At 38.7% G+C, this 22,921-nt stretch overlaps 1 protein-coding gene across 5 annotated transcripts in view; it reads right to left on the reverse strand.

The window, feature by feature from the left end:
- Positions 1-22,921, reverse strand: part of LOC117216540 (putative polypeptide N-acetylgalactosaminyltransferase 9) — a 294,302-nt gene that overhangs the window by 19,389 nt on the left and 251,992 nt on the right. For all 5 annotated transcript variants that reach the window (XM_033463303.1, XM_033463300.1, XM_033463299.1 and 2 more), the window contains 5 exons: positions 9,873-10,042; positions 6,562-6,875; positions 5,589-5,787; positions 4,424-4,593; positions 1,985-2,113 (listed from right to left, as the gene is read on the reverse strand). In XM_033463303.1, coding sequence (XP_033319194.1) covers positions 1,985-2,113; positions 4,424-4,593; positions 5,589-5,787; positions 6,562-6,875; positions 9,873-10,042 — 982 coding nt within the window. The remainder of the gene's footprint in view (positions 1-1,984; positions 2,114-4,423; positions 4,594-5,588; positions 5,788-6,561; positions 6,876-9,872; positions 10,043-22,921) is intronic.

Below are 22,921 nucleotides of genomic sequence, written 5' to 3' on the forward strand. Positions count from 1 at the left end.
AATTTTAGAGTAGAATATACAGTATGTGCTGTTTAACTGGAAACGCTCGAGTATCTGGAAGAATACGAATGATAGGAGAAAATGTTGCGGATAAAAGTTGCACGGTATCGAGGGAGACATAGCGTGCTTTTATCTATATGACTGTGCGATTACCTCGAAACGTCACGTGAAAGTGTGACATTAAAATTTCTAGATGGATACCTGCGTTTTTTATTATCTACTCTTGTAACTGACGGTGTCAAAATCTTTTCACACTGGATACTCCTGTTTCTTTTTTTTTTTTTTTTTTTTGCACCATCCGTTATCGAATTTTAAAGTTTATATTTCGATAGCGGATAGTGGAAAAGACGCGAGATCGCGGTGCTTTGAAAATGACTGAATGTTAGCTACAAGAATACGTAATAAAAAATAGAAGTATTCATCTCAAGATTTTAATATTAAGATTAATTAATAAAAAAGTTTCCTCGTATCATTCGTACTTTTTGAAACGTTTCACCGTTTCCAGCTAAACAGGACATACTGCTGTACTGTGACTCGCGAAAGTATCTCGACTCTTTTAAATGTTCTAGATAAAATGATCTATCACAGCAATATCTCTAAACTATGTTTCGTGATCTACAAATATATCGTGAAATTATTAAATTCTGATGAAAAAAACCAGGACAGATCAGAATAATTGCCAATAAAAAAGGATGATACAGAATAAACAGCGAAATACCATATTCATAACCACGCCTAAGTCCCAAAGGAAAATATATGAATCTGACAGACGCAATTTCCATGACACCGTCTCTCGTTTAACAATTTAATTCTTACATAAACAGAGGATCGGACACGACACAGAAGAGAAACATCCGCGAGTTATAAGCCATCAAAGGAAGACTTTAATTGCAAAATCGAAATGAAACAGCGAAGTAATGGGGAAGGCAGCGCCTCTTTCAACCAGTGTTGAAACGTCTTCGCCCGAAGCGACGTTCGATTCGCCTCTATTATCCGGCGCGACTACCGATTTCGTCGTGCTGTAAGCCAAGAATTCAACAAGCCGATCGAGACGAATCGATTTCCGATCGGATGTCGCACGAGCCTCCGGCCGCGATCCGATTGAGATTGCCTCGACCGCGGGCTGCATTGTTTCTCGATCGAACGCATTGTTTTCTATGTCGCAAGCTCGTCGACATCAATCATTGTCTTCGCCACCGACAATTGAACTTTGCCTATCTGTATAGATACAGGCCCTGCCAGCGTTTCGTCTGTCTCCTACCTCGTATAAAATACAGGATACGCGTTAATTCGTATATATCGCTGAGAAAAATATCGAGTGGATGTTTCTTCCACTCGTAGCGTTAACAACGTAGATTTCGAGTATCGTATATTGTTCGAATCGTGATGTACGTTCGAGTGGAAAGTTGGAAATTTTGTATTACAGTTTTTAAGAGTTTTTATTCCTACGTAGAATCTTTAAAAGAGCTATCTTACCATTTCTTTCGTTCCTGTTAGCTGCTCTCAAAACGCATTCAAACAAATTCACTGAAAACTTTGTTGTACTCTCTTCTTCCATACGCTAATCTCAAGCAAGAGAGTTCAAAATCCTGGAAAACCAAGGATTTCGTAGACCCGAGAAAAACCACGGAAGAACAATCTCGCGGCACTCGACGCCTGCGCGAATCTCCGAGGGAGGATAGCAGCCACGCGTCTAGAAACCGTAACGCGACATTTCCGTGAAAAGAAAACGGGGGAAAAAGAGGTAGGGAAGAAGATAAAAAGGAAGCCCTCTCTCGTCCATTTATCCCATTCGTAAAAATGGCCATTATTCGGCTAAAAGAACGGAACCTCCGAGTATTTGGCGCACCTTGGTGTATCAAAATGTCGGTTGGTAACGCCGTTAAAGAGAAACGAGTGGCTCCGTACGTTGATTCCGATCGTCGTTTACGTAGCTGCAAAAGAGAAGATACGAGGATTGCGGTGAAACACGGTAAATTCTTACCTCGCCGGAAGCTACCGCCTCGCCAGGTATGAACAGCTCCGGATAAACGTTGTCGAGGTACCACTTGAACGACTTGCAGCCGAGTTTCTTCCTCAAGGCCTTCCGTTCCGATACGTCTCCGTACTTGCCCTGCGAAAATTGCGAATCATAAGCCCGGAAATTTTGCCTGCTACGATAGAAGGAAGGAAGGATGGAAGGAAGAGAACAAGCTGGACTGCGTGTCGGAGGAAAGGGCCGTTTCCGGAAGGCAGGGATTTAAGGGATGTAAGAAAAGGGGATGAGAGTTATAAACGTAAAGAAGGAAAGGGAAGGGAAGCGAGACAAGCGAGGAGGAAATAAAGACCGGAGAGGAATACACGGAATCTTTTATGGACTCGAGTTTTAAAGCCCTCTAGAGCAGAATAATGGCAATACTTTGGTGGGGGACGATTCACGGCACTCGTGCAATGAGTATGCTTCTACTAGGCCGTGGATGGTCACTTTCGTCTAGTCGTCGGAGATTTTTTCCATCGTTGTTCTTTGTAATTAGGTTTTATCCATGGAATTTTGGAGATACAGAATATGGGTTCGATAATGGCTGACTTGTTCTACTTGGAAATTGGTATTGGATAGAAGAACGCTAGTAAAGGGACCCGATTAACTGTTAAATTATTGTATCACTGTTTAATTGACGTGTAAATTGATACACGATGCGTAAAATTATCTCATTAGACATTCGTGAAACGTTTTCTGAAGATTCCGAAACAATTTTTGTTGAACATTGCCGAAACACCAAGCTAATATTTCAATCGGATACTTGCCGAAAGTATTATTTCCTTTTACTCTTATGTCACACGCAAACTTCTATTTGCTATAAAGTGCCGCGAAAAAAAGTATATCTGCTATAGAAAATGGAAAATTCAAGCACGTATTGTGGCAAACCAGTGCTCCACTGATAAAACGTTTTCGATAGCTGTAAAACAATTTCCAGCGGTACTCGAGTGAACTGTTGAATCGCGTCCGGGACTATCCTTTGTCTGTAATAAAACAAAAGTTGCATCGCAGAACGCTAATCTGCTAAGGTTATCGTCGAACTTGGAAAGAAATACTGTTATTACCGATGTTAAGGGTCGGAATGAGGGGAATTAAAAGTGAGAATCAGTTCCTTGAAATTAGCCTCGTTTTGAAACCGTGAAAATTTAGTCTGTGATACTGTTTGATGCCTGATAGGGCTGAAGCGATAGTTGGACGGTTTGGTAATAAGAGGGAGAATTATTGTTGAAGATTAAAAGGTTTAGAGCTCGTTTCATAACGGCTAGATTATGAAAGATTAGAAGAATTTCGCTTGCAACTGTTCGGATCCTCTTCGGTGGATCGTTGCAATTGGATGGTTCGTGCAAATGAGAGGATTGTCGCTGAAGATTACAGGTCGACGTAATTTGTGAGATAATGGTATCATTTTGAATAAGAAGAGCGGGAAGTTTGGTTTCTTTTTATTCCAATTTTCTTGGAAAATATATTACTAAAAATTAGAATTTCGCAGAATTCGTGATCGTATTGTAAATTCTTTTTAAAGGAAGTTTCTACAGTTCTGATTCTATTAAAAGAAAAATTGAATTTTTATTAAAAATTTCTAAGTAACGGTTTCTTTGAATAAACTATGACAGTAGCTTATTCCAAGCCTTGTTCTTAAAACATTCCATTCTAAAAATCTACGACTTAATAGGAGAAAACTCCCCATCAAAAGTCATCGTTTTACGAATAATAAGATTTTTCTATAAACTTTCCATGAAACCATCACATCATGTTTCATTTAAACTGCCTACAAGACCATCGCTGCTTTTAAAAAACTATTATTTTTGGCGTACGAATCTAAAAAGTGAAATTCAAAATTTAAAAGAATATACCGCAAGTTGTTTAATCAAAGTACTTGCAGTTGTCTTCTATAAATTTAAGCTGTCTATCAGGCAAACGATGAATTCCATCAGGGAAAAACGTCGTATCTTTAGATAAGATCCAATTAATGGGGCATTAAGAAAGGTGGTCGTTCTGTGAAATTGTTGCGTAGCAATACTAAGCTACATGCTGCTTCTACGGTCAAAGACATTATAATAAGTCTTATCTGGGACGTTTTTCAGCAGTCAGCTTATTTGCTACATATTACTCCTTTGGATTATTATCTGCTTGGATCGATTAAAAAAAATATATCGATCTTTAACCCTTTATAATTTCCGAATTAAAATTTTCTTTCGATCGTGCCTCACAGTACTGCCTTATGAAGAGCTAAGAAACCAGAAGCTATGCCCGATCTGTTTGCTTCTTTCACACGCTCGTTTCCCATTATTATTTTAGTACGCCATACGACGTGCTCGAGACAGGGTAATCCGTCTGAAAGACGAAACAGAATCGAGATCGGCGCGAGGGAAGTGGGAAAAGCGAGACTGGGTAGCAAGTGTTCACCTTGTCGTGACCTATCCTCTGGTAGTAGTACTTGGCATACTCGTCCAGCCACACTTCGCTCAGCCTTATGCTGTTCCTCTTGAGCACGTTCACGCCGCTGCGCCACTTGTACGGCGAACGTTTGCGGAAGATGTGGCCCACGTGCGAGCACGGCACGATTTCCAAGGTACCTGGAAACAACAATTGCCTTTCGAATTTCGTTCGCTCGTTCGTTCGTTGCAACCTATACCACGGAAACGGCTGATTGCGGGCGCAAAGAGGATGAGAAACAAGTTTATTTCGCCACAAACAGAAGCTACATCGCTATGGTTTTCAGGATTTAAGTCTTCCGGGAGATTTTCCATGCGGCACCGTGTAGCCAACCGTGGAAAATTGAGGATAGAGAAGATTGGCGTGATTGTGCGCCCAGAGATATCGGAGTCTGACTTAGATTAGACTCAGCATGGAATGGGTTAATTATTATGCAAGGAACGTATGAGAAAAATGATACTGGAAATCTTCTGGATCTTTTTTTTTTTGCTAGACTTTGATCGTCGAAATTAAAGAGAGATGTAGCTGCTGTGTTATTTTTAACATTCAACATGTTATTTTGTACACAATACTGTTTTTTTTGGCCAGAATATTGGCCAGCATTGTAGCTAGCTTCTTGAGCATCTAAAGAAAGCACTGAAACTGATATCCGTGATGGTGTTTCTATCCGGGGTTTCTCAATAACTTTTCTACAAAGCGATATTTCGATGATCATTAATAATACGAGAAAATGGCAGAGAAATAAATTTCGTTATTTGGAATCTTGAAAATTATGACCACGATGAAAATAACAATTTCAGTTAACGGAACCAAACAATTTATGCTTCTAGAATTTTCTTGTATTATCAATGATTATCGGAATAGCATTTTGTAACAGAGTTACTGAAAAGATAGATTTTGTTAATCGATCAGCTTTTAATTTTTATCACCGTACAGCAATATTATGTTATTTTTACGTCTTCCAGGCTTTAAAATTTAGTTACGCAACAATGAATTTATATAAAAATTTAAGGTGTCATTCTTTCGCGAAGAATAATGTTCACTCTTTAGAATTAGCAAATAGCTGGAATAACGGGAGTTGTTTTCTCGTTTCAGTAAATACCAGGACAAATTTTTGTATTGGTATTGCACATACCTCCGCACATCCAGGTCTTGAAGGAAAGCTCAAGATTCTCGCCACCCCAAATATCGAAGCCACTGTCGTACGTGCCGAGACGATCAAAGAAAGCTCGATCTATCGAAAAGAGGCCTCCGGCCATCGTCGGTGACCACACAGGCTCCGCAGGATTCTTGTGTCTTTTTTTCTCTCTCTCAGGGACTGCGTGCCAGTTGAACTGATACAGAAAATCAAGAAGTCTTGGGAACCGAGCTGGTCGACATTGAGAAATTATAAGAAATCCGTGGCGAGACGACGAAATCTCGAAATATTTTCGATAGCGTAGTTTTAGTACCAGCATATTTGTATTTATCCATATGTTTGTCTCACAGCGATACTTGTCTTCCTCTTACTGTGTTTCACCTTCTTTTGAAAGATCTTTTCCCGTTTAATTAATAGATTAAATATGTGTATTAAGAAGAATTAGGAAAGAGCTGCACTATACAGCATGTCTGACTACAGGCGGACCACAACTACTTACAATTTGCCACTCCCACTCACAGATACGTGTACATCACGATCTAATCATTTCTATATTTTCTGTATTGTCTAATCTTTACTCCAATACCACGATACGATAGATAGGCTCTTAATTAAGATTTTTATATTATTATATGTATATCACACGCTCTAGAAAGACACGAATATTCGTATGCACGTTTCTCAGTGTATATAAATATATCTCAAGATTTTACAGATTAACATGAGTATACCAATATTTGTTTATAGTTTTATATGAAACGTACAAACTCCGCAAAATAATCAAAGCGAAGAATTCTGTCAGATCCTAAAGCACAGTTGACATCGGCCCCATCGAAAGCGCAATCATCGAAATTCCGGCAATAATTTTGCAAATTTTACCAGCGATTAACCCATCCCTGATCGGCAGAGATCGCCACTCGGCATTGCGAATAGTTTCCGCGAAATAACGGCGAAAGGAATTTCTGCTTACCTGCAGATTCCAATCGAAGCCACCCACGTTCACACCGCCGGAATCCCGCCAATGATATTCGAGCGTGGTGTCGTCGATAACATCGATCACAGGACAAACGACTGTCGTCGGATCACGAGCGATACGATCGAGAAGCGGTTCCAACCAGCCCTCGGTGCATTCGCAATGGCTGTCCAAATATGTCAGGACAGGTGCCTTCGCCGCTGCTGCACCCAACAAACGCGCCCTGATAAGACCTTCGCGCTTTTGCGCCCGGATTATCTGTACCTTTGGGTAGTTCATCATGTAGTCCTCTAGTTGACGCTGCAGATGTGCTGTGAAATTGTTAATTCGATTACTCAGCGACTAAGTAGATAAAAAAACGTTTGCATATTTATGCTTGTGAAAAGGAAATCGAGATATTCGTAAGGACATAATAAAATCTTCATTAGGATTTATAAACGATTCCATTACGGGACTGCAAAACCACGATAAAGTACTAAAAAAGCACGTTTGTAGGATTAGTAAGGTTATTCCAAAATTTTATTGCTCTGTCTATTAATTTATTATCCTTTGTGGGATATAATCCGAGATGCTACGTGATGCAGCAACTCTATACCGTCCAACATAGTTACACGTAAAATTCAGATTTACGGGATCTGATGAATTATGGGGACCCATTGGGGATAGCAATTAGTAGACGTTCGTGATTTAGTTTACGTTAGAATAGCTATATGAGAACCTTTCCTCTAAGCCTTCACTTACTGAGCTTAATTAGTTTAACTGCGGATACTATACAGAGGTTTGAAGTATCATACCCGTGCGAATGTAACGATCCTCATCGAGTTTATTTGCAAACTAACGAATCATATTAAAGACATCATTAAACGAATTTACAACGACATTTAAACAGCTGGATGATTATTTTACCGAAAGAGTATTTTACCCCTAATTTCGAAACTTTTTGTCTCACGGTTCTAGTCATATCTTTCTACCTTTTCTTCTGCCAATAACGGCAGAGCTTTCATCACGTTACGAGCTTACTTAGCCCATCATCAAAGCTTACAAAATACCAGATTATTTTCATTCTTCTCCTGTGGCGATATTACGTTGCAACTTAACCTCGAGATAGCAAAGACAAGAGACACGTTCCTTGTTATTATTAATTAAATCGTCTTTATTACAACCATGTTATTTCACACTTCTCTGCGACAGATAAGAAAACAGATAAAAAGAAGGGAAAACACAAATACGAAGACCAAGAAGCGAGCAAGGAGTTCATTGTTTCCTGTTCCTATGATAAAATTAATTTAACTGGTTTTGTAATAGGTCACAACGTCGACCCATGCTGCTCGCTAACTATGTTTGTAAGCCTGACTTCCGGTTAGCACAGAAGCTTATCCTCGGCATTTAGGGATTGTACAGGCTGTTCTATCGTTTCCAACACGTTGCGCCTTCCCTAGCCTGCTGTCAAGCGAGCTTAATCTGGTCGGCTTTCCCCAGCGATTTTTATTTTCTTCCCTCTTTTCCCCCTTTTGTTATACGTGACTACGGTTAGTTATCTGTCCGTTCCATCCGGCGACACGTTAATTCGATCTGAACACCTCCGACGATAAACCGACCGCTCCGCTTCTGGCTATCTCTTTCAACGAGCTGAGAAATGTAAATATAAGAAAGGGAGATCTTTGCCTTGTCCTTTGGAGATGAGGTTTCTAAAGATCTTGTTTCTTCCAGTTTATTCATTGGGTTATAGACGACTGGTAATAGCTTCGGTTAATTGCATTAAATTTCGTTTTAACGAATTTTCTATTAAATCATTGCCAGCAAAAGAGGTCTATAGAGACTCGTATTTTGAAATGTTTGCGAATACTTTATCCGTCTGAAACTGGAAGTCTACTAAATATCATAATTTATCTTCGTTAGAGTAAAATTCTTTATAATTCATCACGAATCTCATCCCTCTACAGGAACTACATTACGCAATTCTTTTCCCCTGAACTCATTAACAAACTTATATCCTTCATCAGCGAAACTTCCACGATATTTCCCAACAAAAATTACCAATTAAACGCATCTACCTCGTCAGCCAGCCTCGCAGGGCCAATAAAACACTCGCGAAGTTCGTAGCGTGGAAAAATCCTCTTGAATCGTACGATTCGTCTTACTAATTCGTGTACTCGGTATTGTCAAAAAATTGTGTAAAGGAAACAGGAATGGCAGCCTGTCAAAACGCACTTCCCACGGAAATAATAGGCTTCGCGCGACAGAAAGAGACAATCGATCTTCCGTCAAAGTTTCCTTGGTCGCCGGAAAGCGCGCGTCAGATGCAGGCGAATTTTTCCACGGGACGTGTAGAGAGAAGCAGGGGAAGAGAGACCGGGAAAGATATCAACGTCTCGGCATCGTTGGCATGCATCAAGCTGTCAGGAATTTTCCGAGTACACGCGCGCAACACGTCGACGCCAGCTTTCCCTTCTATTCACGCTGACCCGATCGTTACGGGTTCTGTGCACACCACGGGGGAGATGGATCGCGATTAATCGATCCATCGTGAAGCTACGGAACGCTGTCCGCGATAACGAATCACCCCGCGAGCCTGAATAGAGATACGTTTGCTCGGACGAACAAGTAGCGATACGTAACGAACCAACGTAGCATCTGTATAAGCCCACCGATTTTCCCATTCCTCGACTAGCTCCATTTACAGCAACGATTCTCTCTTATTTAAAGAATGGCTAGAGTTTTGTGTTTTACTTTCGGTTGCTTCGTTGGTACATTTATACTAACCCTCGTTTTACCAGAAATTAGTTTGAAATCTGACATTAAATACTGGATAGGATACGCGTGTAATGTGAACGCTCTTTTTGTCCCAGTTGTTGCTAACTTTGTACTCCGGTCGGATACCAACGTTGTTAGAAAATATACATTTCTTTAATGACTAGCCGAGGTACAAACTATATTCCCATGAATAAAAATAGCTTTATTATAGAAAAAAAAAAGAAAAAACGAAAAGTTAAATTTCCTTATATTCTGAAGCAAGAATGTATATGCGATGGATAATAGAGTGGGACAAGTGTATAAAAATGTATTTTTCATAATATGACAAAAACGTGATGCTTATACTACGCCTGTACCTCGTTCGGTATTACGAAGCTTAATCAAAGAGCACAAGGGAGAAACACGATAAAAATTCCTTTATCCGTAGTTTGATCGTGATGTTTCTTCGATGTAAGAGGGTAATTTCGTATGATATAGTTGGCAAAGAAAAAATCTTAGGCCAACATTCTATAATATAAGTCTTTTAAATATCGATAACAATTTTGTTCACTTACGCATATCTGAGAAGTCATCTACTAAAATTATTTCTTGTATGAGGTGCTCCGGTGATCTATCTAACACGGAATGTACCGTCCTCAGCAGTACCGACCAGGCTTCGTTGTGGAAGCAGATTATCACCGCTGTGGGAGGAAGGTCTTTCAAGTATCTTCCAGGTTCTTTACACCTGAAACAGAAAAGAATATTTCTATAGGAATATTCCAAAGCTATTGCAATTCAATTTCTCTTAACCATAGGAGCAATTGCCTTTTTATATCGACGAAAATGAAAAATTTATAGATTCTCAATAGTCTAAAAATTTTCCATCGAAAGAAGAATTGCCTTTCGCATCGATCTGGAATAAATTCGAACGAGGCGCATTAATATCTTAATCCCATCATCGCATCAGTTGGAAGACACGAATTACATGGCGAAGAGATATCGAAACGATGGAAGGCGAAATACGATAATGCGATTAGGAACCACTATGTTGGCAAAATAAACGACCAGGAGGTGGTGTATACACGTTTCGAAGGTCCCTGTAGGCCAAGATTCTACAAGCGTTCGATTCCGTATCGTATTGGCTAATAAAGCTAATGTGGATAACAAGATCCGTAAACAATCAAGTTCCTCCATTTCCGGCGTCGTTACGTGCATTTGTGCGTCCGTTCGTTTGTCAAGCTACCATTTATCGTTTCCTTCTGTACGTAATCCCGTTAGATTTATAGACCATAAAATTTCCTCCAGTGCTTATTTCTCCAGTGCTTAAAGTTTAATCGTATATGCTATGATAAAAAGAATGTTCTTGTAAAAAGATTTCTAAATTATATTTTACAAATGTTGGAACCTAGAAATCTTCTCATAATCTTCCAATATCCATAATATTCTGATAATACGTAAAAGAAAATAATAGAATGTTGAAAGAACAAGTCCAGTAATAGTCTGCCAGTACTTCTCTTTCGTTATGAAGAAAGTAACAGCAAAGGGCAAGAAAAATAATAACGAGAAATATTAACGTAAAAGGTCTATGGCGAGCTATGCCTTATTAACTCCAACCAATTGATTTTCACTGCAAAGCATCGACGAAATCCTTATTAATATTAGGAAACTTTGAGTATATATCTATAAAAATAAATATGTAAATATTATTAAAAAACTTTTAATATATTAATAAAGAAAAATTTGCATAGAAGATTTGAAAAATTGTAACAAAATAGTCTCAGTGGTTGCATAAGCATAACGAAATTCGTGGCAAATGTCGGTAGAAGTTTCTCACTAAATAGAGCTTCTCGTGTGGCCGACGAAAAAGGGCGGTGCAGGCAATGACGCAGTTGGAAAGTTCATGAATTTTTAATGAGATTTGCTCGCGCATTAAGCTAGGATCAAATTGAAAACCAAATTTTGAAGCATTCGGTCTAAAAAAATGCTTTAACGTGTGACCTCTTCAACTGTTGCTCGCGTCAGGGATAAATCATTTTTTAAGCGGCATCATCATCGTAAAAAACACATCACGCGTATATCAAATATAATTATAAATCAGCACAATTTAATTGTTAATTTAGATAAATTTTATGGTTGATCATAACCATAAGAGCTGTCAATTTTTTCCAGTTAGAAAATTATAACACCAATGTTTTATTGAGATTTATAAAGAAATTCTTACGCAGTAGAATAAGCCTACCAATAGTCGTAAAAGAAACAGAAGCGTTTCACTTTCTTAAAATAGCAGTGTGTTATGAATTTTCGAATAAAGCAATTCTCAGTAGTTCGACCGGAGATAAATCAGGCTATTGACTTCTCGTTCCACCATAATGCCCATGTACTACTGAACCATCGAATTCCAATTAGATAGAAACTTTCTCATACAAATTTATCTGTACAATGTGATCGATTATTCAAATATAAATTTATAGCCCATTCAAACTCATTTAAATATTTTTTTACGCATTCTCATAATAAGTCTCCGAGATCACGTTAATTCGATAAGAAGCAGAAATCTCCAGTTAAACGCGGGCAACGAGAGACCCCGTTAAATTTCACCTAAGACACGAGAGACGATCGGGTAATCGAATTTCCAAAGAGGAATCTCGTCGAGCGTCGACAAAAAAAATGTCAGTCTCAAAGAGGCAACTTCATTTGCCGTTGCTGGTCGTGCAACGTGAACTTAACGACATTAATTCCCCGAAAGCGTCGGAACGGCGAAGAATTTCGTCCGACGTAAGGCGGACAAAACCAGCCTAATTGTCGGAGACAAATTTTGTTTAAAAAGTTGTCACGAAGATTGAATTTGGTCGATCTTTGATTTAGCGACGAACAAGAAACTGAAAATACTGAATTCAAGTAGGTTTACGTTGCTTTCCGCTTTGAAATATCGATTCTAGACTCTGAATTTAATACTGTTAGTAAAGTTGTGCAAATTATAAGTTACCGCAACTAATGAATTATGTTCCATAACATTTTACAAGTAAATTTCCAGTAAAGTTATTAAATTACGAATGAGAAAATCCATAATTTGTAACTTGTTATTTATGAATTCATTCTTATTTAATTGGAATTAAAAGTCACGTAAAAAACAGTTAAAATTCTAGAAAAAAAAAAGGAGATACCAATGAACTCGAGTAAACTAAACTAAAATGCCGGTCTTCCTTTGTACTTAATCCCCTAAATATCTCTGCACGCAACGACACCAGTTCCGTGCGTGTCAAAAGAGACTGGATAGCCATACCAATTAGTGCATTGGTGCAATATCGTAATACCTGATGCCTCATGGGGCTCCATAAAAACTCCTAATGGTCATGGGGCGCGTACTTTCGGCCGTGAACGTAAAAAGAATGCGCCGGTGATGAAGTATTTTTCGTGTCGCGCAGAAAGGAATGCGTGCCAACACGAACCAACTTGAGTTATGGTAGTTTTCGCACGCGAACGCGTTACAAATATATTCGACGCCTTGCGTGGCCTCACGGCCGATAAAGCAAAAATTTCTATCATTGTGTCGCGTTAATTACATAGCTAGAAAGGATAAGATAAACTTCGAACAACTTGCAAATTTCAATATCACGCTTCAGAATATCTTTGAATCGACACAAGTAAAAAATGTAAGCGCAAAAATGTTCACCTCAGAAATATCAGAATTGCTGTTTTATCTTAATATGTAAGCATTTTCGATCGAAGTTTTTCGTCCTATTAAAGGGCATTCTGTTAATCGAGAGATCTCGAGAACGTTATCTGCTGCTTCCATTGACGTTCAAGTAACAGCAACGCGCGAGGATAGGAAGCCACGGTACCTGCTCGTACCAAACGTGTATCTACATTAGCCTAAACGTCAGAAACGTTAACTGCACACACGCTGATACGTGTATATCACGTCTATCGGCTGTGTGGTTTCCACGTTACCTCGTTCTCGCCATCTCTCTCCGGAGTCGAATCGAGAAAGCTCAAAGAGAAGTCGAAAAATCAGGAAATCTAGGAAACCATTAGTTCTGGTGGAAGGCAGGCTGATTATGCCAAGAGAAATCAACTCGACAAGCGATTGAAAGGGCGCAAAGGCGTCTTTTAACGCGCACAAAGAACCGAATGATTAATGTACTTCGATCTATTTTGCGGTCGGCTTGCAGTTGATTAAAATTCCTTCGGCTCTAGCGAGGAATACCATAGAATGCAATCTTGATCAAAGTAAAAGATAAACATATAGCCATAGGAATTTTTAAGTAATTAAGAAATGTATCAGAATAATGAACGTCTACTTGAATAAGTTTCTCATAATATTCGCTTAGAATTTTTTCCATGAATCTTTTATTTTTAGCGCTGTTGTGAATGTACCTTTATTAAAGTTTATCGTGCCGTTTGTGCTCGTGTTAAAAAATTCATAATACATTTCAATTGATTTAATAACACGATGAGAAATTGTAATAAAAGGTCGGATTGCCCCGTGTGCTAGATTAATATACATAAAGGAATTTTTTTATCAAAATTATACACTCTCTTTCAAAGATAGCAGTAAATTCTAAATGCTTTTATTATCATTCAACCTTTTTTCTCTTATTCAAGCAATGTAGAAGTATATGCATACTTCTATATTCATAATGTAAAATACGATGGATTTCCTGTTACTACAAGAGTTAATATTTCATACGTGAAATCATTTTCGAATATCGTGTAATGCATATAATAATAAACAATGTGGTGCGAATTCCTGTGTTTATCTATTTATCGGTATCGGAGCTCTATAAATAAAGAGGCAAACGTGTCGCTAAAAATTGCTCACTTCCATATCGCAAAATATTCGTGACACGTAACGATGCAATAAATGGCCAATAAATTCTTCTATCAGATCGCGTTTTCAATGACGATTCGTCGAAAGCAACGGCAGTTTATGGATTTTAATCAGCGCAACCCACTGAACCGCATCAAGGTAATTTAAATACAAATGTTCTGTACGTATCACACGCCTCCAAATATTCTCTTATCTTTTTTCTGTCACGCTGTCAAATGTATTTAAATAAATTGTCACGATCGTCATTAAAAACCGAAAACGGTAGCGTGGCGAAATGAATAACGATATGAAGTATTATATTTCTGTGACTTGATGCAGGGAGTTAGTATTGACAAAGTTGAGATATTAACAGTTAACGATATGATAAAAATGTTATGTTCAAATAATTTCGGAAACAGGTTTCTGATCTTTTCGATTTCTTTTCTAATAAAAAAAGAGAGAATTAAAGCGTATGCTATTTGAGTTTTTATACTGAAAAGAAGTAAGGTATCTCATATCGACGAGTATATTTCTTTTATTTTTTGTTTGTTTATTTCTTTCTTTCTAATATGCGAAATTTAAAAAATTGTATTATAGTACAAGGAAAGAAAACGAGAAAAAGAAAGAGTAGAGCATTCTAATGCGAGTGAATACATTCTGAAAACAGAAACGAACGAAGGATTTTTTTGCATACCTTTTGCATACGCCTGTACAATTCAAAGTGGAAACAGTCGTCACCAGGGAAAACTTTCGTTAAAATTTAGTAAATGAATCGCTGCTGCTGCTGTTTGCATGCGTCGTTCAATTGTTTCGTTACGAATTCGTTCGCACTCCTGTCTGTAGCACGACGAAAAAACGAATCGTCACAGTGGCAAACTTTAACCATTATACTTGGGTAAACAGCTAACGTTGTTTGTCCGTCTGCGTGCAGAAATTGGGATACGAAGAAAATTGCTAAAAAAAAATTGTGAAAATTATTTTTTCCTATGTTTTGGAAACCTATCGGAACAAATGCTCGATATAAACCCAATTAAAATTTCGTCAAAACAAATTCTAGATTGTCAAAAAGTAAATTGCTCGTTTCAAATAAGAAAATTGATTGAAAACTTCCCGTATCGTTCTATGCGGCTCTTAAAATTCACTTCAAGACATTTTCTCGAATTTCTTCCAGAAATACCGCGAATAAAATGTCCGAGTGACCAGGCTCGTGGACGATATACATTCACAGGTTAAGTCTAAAAGAGGCTACGATGGATTGTGTTTGCCGGTAACGAGTAAACATCCTCGTGTCGCTCATCGTCACTGCTAAATGCCAGTTAGAATGGTTCCGGCCGCTAACAAGCTCTCTCGTTTGCATCCAATTTCTACACGCGAAATCTCTTCACCCGCGTTAAGCATTGACAGCGAATTTGCGCGGCACTCGCGTCAAGAGAGACCTTTCGACCTCGAGACTCGCGAATCTCGCCTTGACAGTTGACGTCATAACACTCTAACACGTTGTAATTCCCCGGTGAAAAATGGTATTTCGAAATGCCTGAAAATTAATTGCCAATTAGGTGAAACGAAATTGCGTCAGACTTATTATAATGTCAAAGTGATTTCGTATTCTTCGACGAGAAAATTTAGATTGCTTGGTTATCGGGTATAATATGAGAATGTTTCCTCACATATTTCGCTGTTATCATTCATGGAGGAAACTTATTGGATCGGACATGCAGAGTAGTGACAATTAATTCCTGATAATTCTAAATAGATGGAGATAATTCTAATACTTTGGATCAATGACTTAAAGACGCAAATTGAAAAAAGAAAACGATATTTTAAAATAATTGGAAGAAATGTTTCCTCTTGATAAATGAATTAAACGAAGCGTCAGAAATCATTAATTATAACTAATAAATATAAAAAAGTCGTTAATTCATATTTGCAAGCTTGTAGATTTTCTAAAAGCCTTTTGTACGAACATCGTTTGCGTGTTTTGACTCTACTGCGCATTCTAATAGATAGCAGCATAGATAATTACAGGAGACTGGGGATACTTGCAGAGATAACTTTTTACTGGACCATATTTCATTTTAAAAATCTCAGTTATCTCTGAAAGCGGACATTTAATACTTTAAAAAATATTGTTGGATGCTCAGAGGCAATGTGCATTACGCGCAGCTTATTTCATGGTTAATTAATGTAGATAGAAAGTGTCTACATTAAAATATACTTTACTTAAAGCTGCTTTAATGTTGGCGTGCTGTTGCATGGATTTTTCATTCACGAAATAGCTTCTTGATCAGAGGTTAGACTTTTAAACAGTATAATTAGATATACGTGAATTTGATTAGCTGACACGCAGTTTCATTATGAATTATTATTAGCTAATATATCCTCAGTGAAAATACAGGGAGTCTCTAAATTATAAAACCAAGCGGTAATGGGTGTCATAATTATAGGAAAATTATATCCGTCCATTTAACTCGGCTTGCATTTAACAGAGTTTACTTGACGCGACATAAATTTCAAACGATGTTATAATATATAAATATGCGTCGTTTCCTCTGTGTTTTCATATTTCAATCAACTTCCCGTCAAAAAGTTCCAAGGATGCAATGTTTCAATTTGGCTATGGTAAATTAACATCGTACAAATTCTAAAAATAATTCTGCAAAACAAACGTGTGCAATTCTATTGTTCGGGCTTAAAAAATTCTCCGTATAAATTGAACAATTAAAAATCAACTTGAACTAAACTAACAATTAAATGAAGGTAAAGTCAGGTAAAATGAAATTAAATCTTCGATTATTTTTTCAAACCTTCAACCTGTGAGAATATATTTTAAATTGATACTTGCCGGTGTATCTAAATTATTATCATCGCGTCTAAAAGCCGCACCCTAAGCAGGAGTCTCCATTTTGCGTGCAAACAACCAAACTGCAAACTAAACAGTCTCTAAACCATCCATCAGACCCATCGTCAGATTTTCAATCTATCCAGCGATCAATTTCAAATCCAGCGACACCCCTAACACCGAAGAAACATTCTCGTTATCCCGGCGTTCGGAGGCTGTCAGGGCTTACAGCAAACTAACATAATTATCGGCATCTCTAGACAATAGTCCTCGTTAACCGCCCTGAAACTATTGCTGTAGACAGTGCACAGTTTGTCGAAGACGCTGGCAGGTCCATTGGAAATCCGAGTATTACTTCCTGTTTGGAACCAGTCCAAGTTTCCAGTTGCTTATTGGTAGACCATCTCTTCGCTCCTTCATTCTCTCCTTCTCTCCTTCTACGTCTTTCCTCTTCCTTTTTTTTCTTTTCTTCTTTCCCCCTTTTCTTAGCAGTGTCGTTTCGACGACATCGAACAGCCATCGAGGTTGAACGATTTTCTGGAACCGCAGCAGATTCGCGACTAATGGACCTTGAGGAAGAGACACGCGGTCGACGTCGACGTGCCTCTTCTTCGCCCGTCAACCAGAATCTTTAGACTCGGATACTCGAGAACGGTTCATGCCACGGTAAGACAGTTATGGGATCGGCGGAAATTCCACCATAGCTCGCAACCAAGCAGAGTCTCTCTCTGCTCTTACCACCGGAATTTCTCTTCAATAGGGAATTGAACTACTACTACTACTACTACTACTATTGCTACTACTGTTGAACGAGCTTCACTTCAGAATTCTTATTGGCCAAGCTTTACTGAGAAACGTTCGAGGATTATTAGGTTTCCAAGTGTGTTTATTGGTGAAGAGAAGATGTCGAAGGAGGATTTGTGGCGATACTTGGAAGAATACGAAGGAGATCGAGGAATTTGTTTCGCATGAGTAATTTTAGAATAAATGGAGAATTCTGCGAGTTACGCACACCGGTGGTTGAAAGTTTGGAATAATTAGCTGTTTCATGGAATAGAAAGATAGTAACGAACGAGCTCCAAAATTTTCTTTACGAAGCTTTATCGAGAAACGTTCGATGATTGTTAGGTCCTCGAATAATTTTAAAACGAAGATAAATCGATACCAATAATAAATTACATTTGTCCTAAGAATTAAAGATCTGCCTTACGTTTCGTTGATTCCAACGAGCTTCGCTCTCCTCTTTTTACTTATTTTAACAAATCCCAAGAATCTAAATTAAACCCGTTTTAAAAAATTTTATCAAACACGAATTCCGCCCGCTTTAGCAAAATTAAAACCAGGAAACGCGCGTTAAATCACGGAGAGATCTTCGTAGAAGTATGCGAAGCCCTTCTCTAACAATATGTTTCGAAGAGGGACGCAAGTACAACGAAAATTTGCACGCAGACAACGGTCGCTTCGCGTTGTCCACTCGGTGCCACCCCCTCTCGCACGTCGCCGCGAATTAATTGGTCTTGCCCCGTGATTAGTAGGTCCCACGGAATTACCGCGATGCACCGGCATGATTAATGTTTCGGCGTTGCCAACTTTCGCGCGGCAAGATTAATAATGAACGGAGAGAGGCAGAGAAAGGGACAAAACCGGAACCGCTAGAATAGGAGTTTTAAAACAGCAACGAAACGTCCCCTCGTCTCTGTCCTCTTCCACCAATTTCTATATTTTCCTGGACTCGTAGATTTAGCTATCTTGAATGTCAGCCGCAGAAATTTCTGTGGATTCCGAAACGATAAACCTTCGTCTGAATTTTCTTTCTTGTCGTCCGTTTACTCTTACGTCCTTTTTTGTTTTTGTGAATAGGACATTTTAGAAATCATGCTACAAATTTTAATATCGTAGGATCTCGAGATCATTCGACAGTCATAAATATCATTGTAATTGGATTTCAAGTCATAATTGGATTTCCAGATCATCTGAAACCTAAACTGGTCATTCGAATCGTGTAATATGTGACCTAGTAAGTTCAGCAAATTAATTTCATGTCGCATTAACAAATTAAACCCGAATTTTCGAATTTCTTGCAAGAGCAATTCGAAAATTGTAGACGATAGTTGAGAAAGTCGTTTGGTTAATGCATTCGGAATTGCACGGTAGCTGGCATTTAATATATCCTGAATTCCAAAGAAAACGAGAACCTCTTGCGGTAGACGGCCGGAGGCGGCGCCTTAAGAAGTAATTAATGCCGTTTTATGGTGTCGGAGAAAAGGAGCAGTCTCTAGTGAGAATATGGGGTTTAATGGAAGGACCGCGATACGATTGGCGAACAAGGCTGCCAAGAATTCGACGCATACCATTTGAATTATTTATACGAGTAAAAACTATCAGCGTCATAGTCAAAGCTGACACACGCAAAGAAAAAATATATTCTTCCGATTTCTTCAGTTACACACATCTCCATCAAATTCCGCCGATTATTAAAACATAACAATTTCATCCGCTTCTTACTAAGAAAACACGTTTCTTTCAAGATATTTCTGTATCTTCGAATTCTATGAAACTTGATCGATCATAATAATATCTCTCGTTCGTCGAAGCAACGAGAGAAAATCTGCATTTTATCAAACATTTCTACAGTTTCGACCTCCTCAGGAAACTTGATCAAAGTCTGATTATTATCGAAACATGATAATATTCCTCACTTAGGAAATCAGGCGAATCACGTACTTCTTACAAAACTGCATTGTAACAATTCCCGAATAAAACGAAGCTAAAATCACAGCCTCTTTAATCCCTAATCCTCTCGTCGTTGAAACTTCCATAATCCGATTGCCAGTTCGCGCGATGCACGCGCTTCATCCGAAACGCTAAACCGTTTCCCGCGGGCATCGGTATGCCATTTATGTACTTCCGTTTCGCTGTGCATTAAACTCGATCGCGCATACGTGCTATCCTGGCGCGGAGGGCCAGAGGGTTCAACTGTTCGCGTTTAAGTGCGTCAATGAATTTCGCACGGTGCGACACACGGCCAATTCATCCCCCAAATTACTAACCGGTCACTGCTTATGATTAATGCCGTGTTTCTGACTGGGAACACGCGTCGCCGGCCGCGACGCACGCTGTAATCCATACGTTAATTAAACGACGCTGCGGCCAAAGAGACGTCATCGGCCGAGGACGACGAACCCGCGGATTGTGAAATTATTTATTCGCGCGTTACGCCGCCGATTGATCACTCGATCTCACTGCCGTGTAAATTATATAACGCGGCCATCGTCGCGGGTGCAACGCGTCTCGTGGTTGTTTCAGCGGATATGAAAGGACGCGATCGAAGAAGACAGAGCGATTGCGCATTTCTTCGAGTTTGAAATGGCAAGTATGAAGAAATGGCGAGTTTAACAACAATTTCGTTGGATTTAGGATATGCCGTAAAGAGTAAAGTCCTGAGTAACGTTGTTACATGCAACATTTTTTTAAGGTAAAGCTATGTACCACAGAATACGATTAATAAGAATTCCAAAATAATTGGGGGATTGAAGGAAGAGTGAGAGAGAAGGGTGTAGGGAGAAGAGCGGGGAGAGAAGAGTGTAGAAAATCCGCAGACAGTGAGAGGCAGTTGGCGGATAAAAATCACGTCTACACTGACAGGCAATAATTGTCGACAAATATGCGTCGTCGAGAGGAAAGCCCCGTAAAGTACACGTCCGCACGAAATGGATGGAGAATATTTGCAACAATTGCTATTTTTAAATTCACTGTCTATCAGAGATTGGAATTTTTAGTAAAATTTCCTATATTTTATTTATTATAAATTATAATTTTAAATTTAATATTCCATAATTATATTTATCTTATATTTTGTATATTAATTTCAACATTATTAATTTCAAATTCGAATGTATCGTCGTCGCTACTGTCGATAGAAACGAGGCTTAAAAGGCTCGTTGAGACACCCGAATGGGTAATGTCTTTTGGAAGTTGCATTTGTAGAAGATACTTGACAGATAATCTGGTGACAGAGTGGACAAGCTGCTCACATAATCAATTTTATCACCCCAAATCCTAAAAGCTCCCAATAACATCTACTAAAATTGTCAGGACTTCACGCACCCAGTACTCCAAATTTAGACAACATTTTTAAAAACCCGCGTGCTAGTCACATAGTCTGAACCTCCCTCCTTAACACGCTTTTTGATTCACCTCGATACATCGTTTCGTTTTCGAGATATCGTGGCTGGAAAAGGAGGTGGACAATTTTTAATATTTCGCTGTCGCTGTCTCGTCGCACGCTCGGACCTTTCACTCGCGCGTATTCACTGACCTGCCGCAAGCGGCGGCACGTGTTCCATGGTCAGGGCAGACGCTGAGTCAACAGTTTTTTCACTACTATAGTACTAGGCGGGACGTACGTAATACGCAGAAAAAAAGTGGGTCACAACGTTTCCAGGAAATTCGGCTGCTCATTCGGAGTTGCCGCACGCGTTGCGCAACAATCTACCGTATCTCGGCAACTGATTGAGATATCCAATTAGAACAAAATGCATTATAAGTATAAGTAAGAAATATTGACAGTCTTTTGAGTGAGATCGAGTTGCAGTCTAAAGTTACGTGACATACATACTGTATATTTTCGTAGTGTTGTCAGGATAGTTATAGGAGTTTCTGCGAAATATGTAGAAATTTCGTAAACAGGTAGTGAAATGGTGGTTTCATGGAAGACACGCAATACGTCGATAATTTTGTAGAGAAGTGAATTGTTGGGGTGAAAAGGTTGCTACGCTCGATAATTTATTAAGCAATTTTTTCTGATGCAGAATATTGCACAATACGTGCCACCTATGTTCCATAGAACACTATAGACGTATTGGGAACGTTATGATAATTGCGCCACAAACTGACCGAAGTTTACAATATAGTGAAATTTGCTGTCGTGAATAAAGTTAGATATCACGATCGTGATTCTGATTCTACGATCACCGTGATAAATCACTATTAGTGATTTTGCGTGCTATCTCTGATTATGAACGTTATAGCGAAAATTATTGCATTTCACAGGCCATGAAATATCAAATGAAATTATCAACCGCACAACGTGTGAAGAACCGGGACCATAAAACAATTTCACGTTTTGAGATGAACCAGTAATGCGCTGAATTTTCCGCGTTCCGTTTAATTAAAGCAGAAAATTAGTCGATCCGTGGCTGGCAAATAGATGAAAAGCAAGTTAATACGCGTTCCGACCAGCGTAAACCGCAGGCGTAAAATTACTTACGCCTGTCTGGTTAATGCTGGTAGCTTCTACTTAGCGCGATCACGCTCAAACACCATGCCCCAACTTGGGCAGGCATGAATTGAAAGTCAAACAGCGAACGCGGTTGTATTTAAATTTCACCGGACTTCTACAACACGGCTCTGGTCGAGGTGTTACGAATTAAAAGTTTCCAGTCAAGTAACGATTATAATATCGTTTGTGGATAGGAAATTAGCCGAAAATTCCTAACGTTGGAAAGGTCGTCGATTCAGCTGCAATGAATTTCGTCGACGTAATGTTCTCATTTGTTTAAAATTTATACAACTTTTCCAGATTGATAATCAAATTCATAGAACTCGGAAAGATCGTGCAAAATGCAACAAGTTGTAAATTGGTAATCGTGCACATCGACGTTAGCACGTTTCGTGTCAGATATCTTTTTCCATGTTGGTAACAATCGTTATATTCCGTATCATCGTTTATTCTGCCAAGCACCGATCTTTATAATTCGAAACTTCTTTCTCAACTTTTACGAGCACAGAAAAAAAAACTAGAATATTATAATGAATGATAATAATGTTAGAATGAATGATTATAAATATCTTTTCGGAGAGGAAAATTGAAGATTCGTTCAGTCGGTGTTTCATTGACCTTTATTATACATATTTCAGTATCTCTGAATCAATAAGAGAATGACGGTAAATCAAAGTCTGCGAAATAATTAATT

Source organism: Bombus bifarius, unplaced genomic scaffold, assembly GCF_011952205.1.
Source record: "Bombus bifarius isolate JDL3187 unplaced genomic scaffold, Bbif_JDL3187 scf7180000010271, whole genome shotgun sequence".
In the NCBI taxonomy this organism is placed as follows: Eukaryota; Metazoa; Arthropoda; class Insecta; order Hymenoptera; family Apidae; genus Bombus; species Bombus bifarius.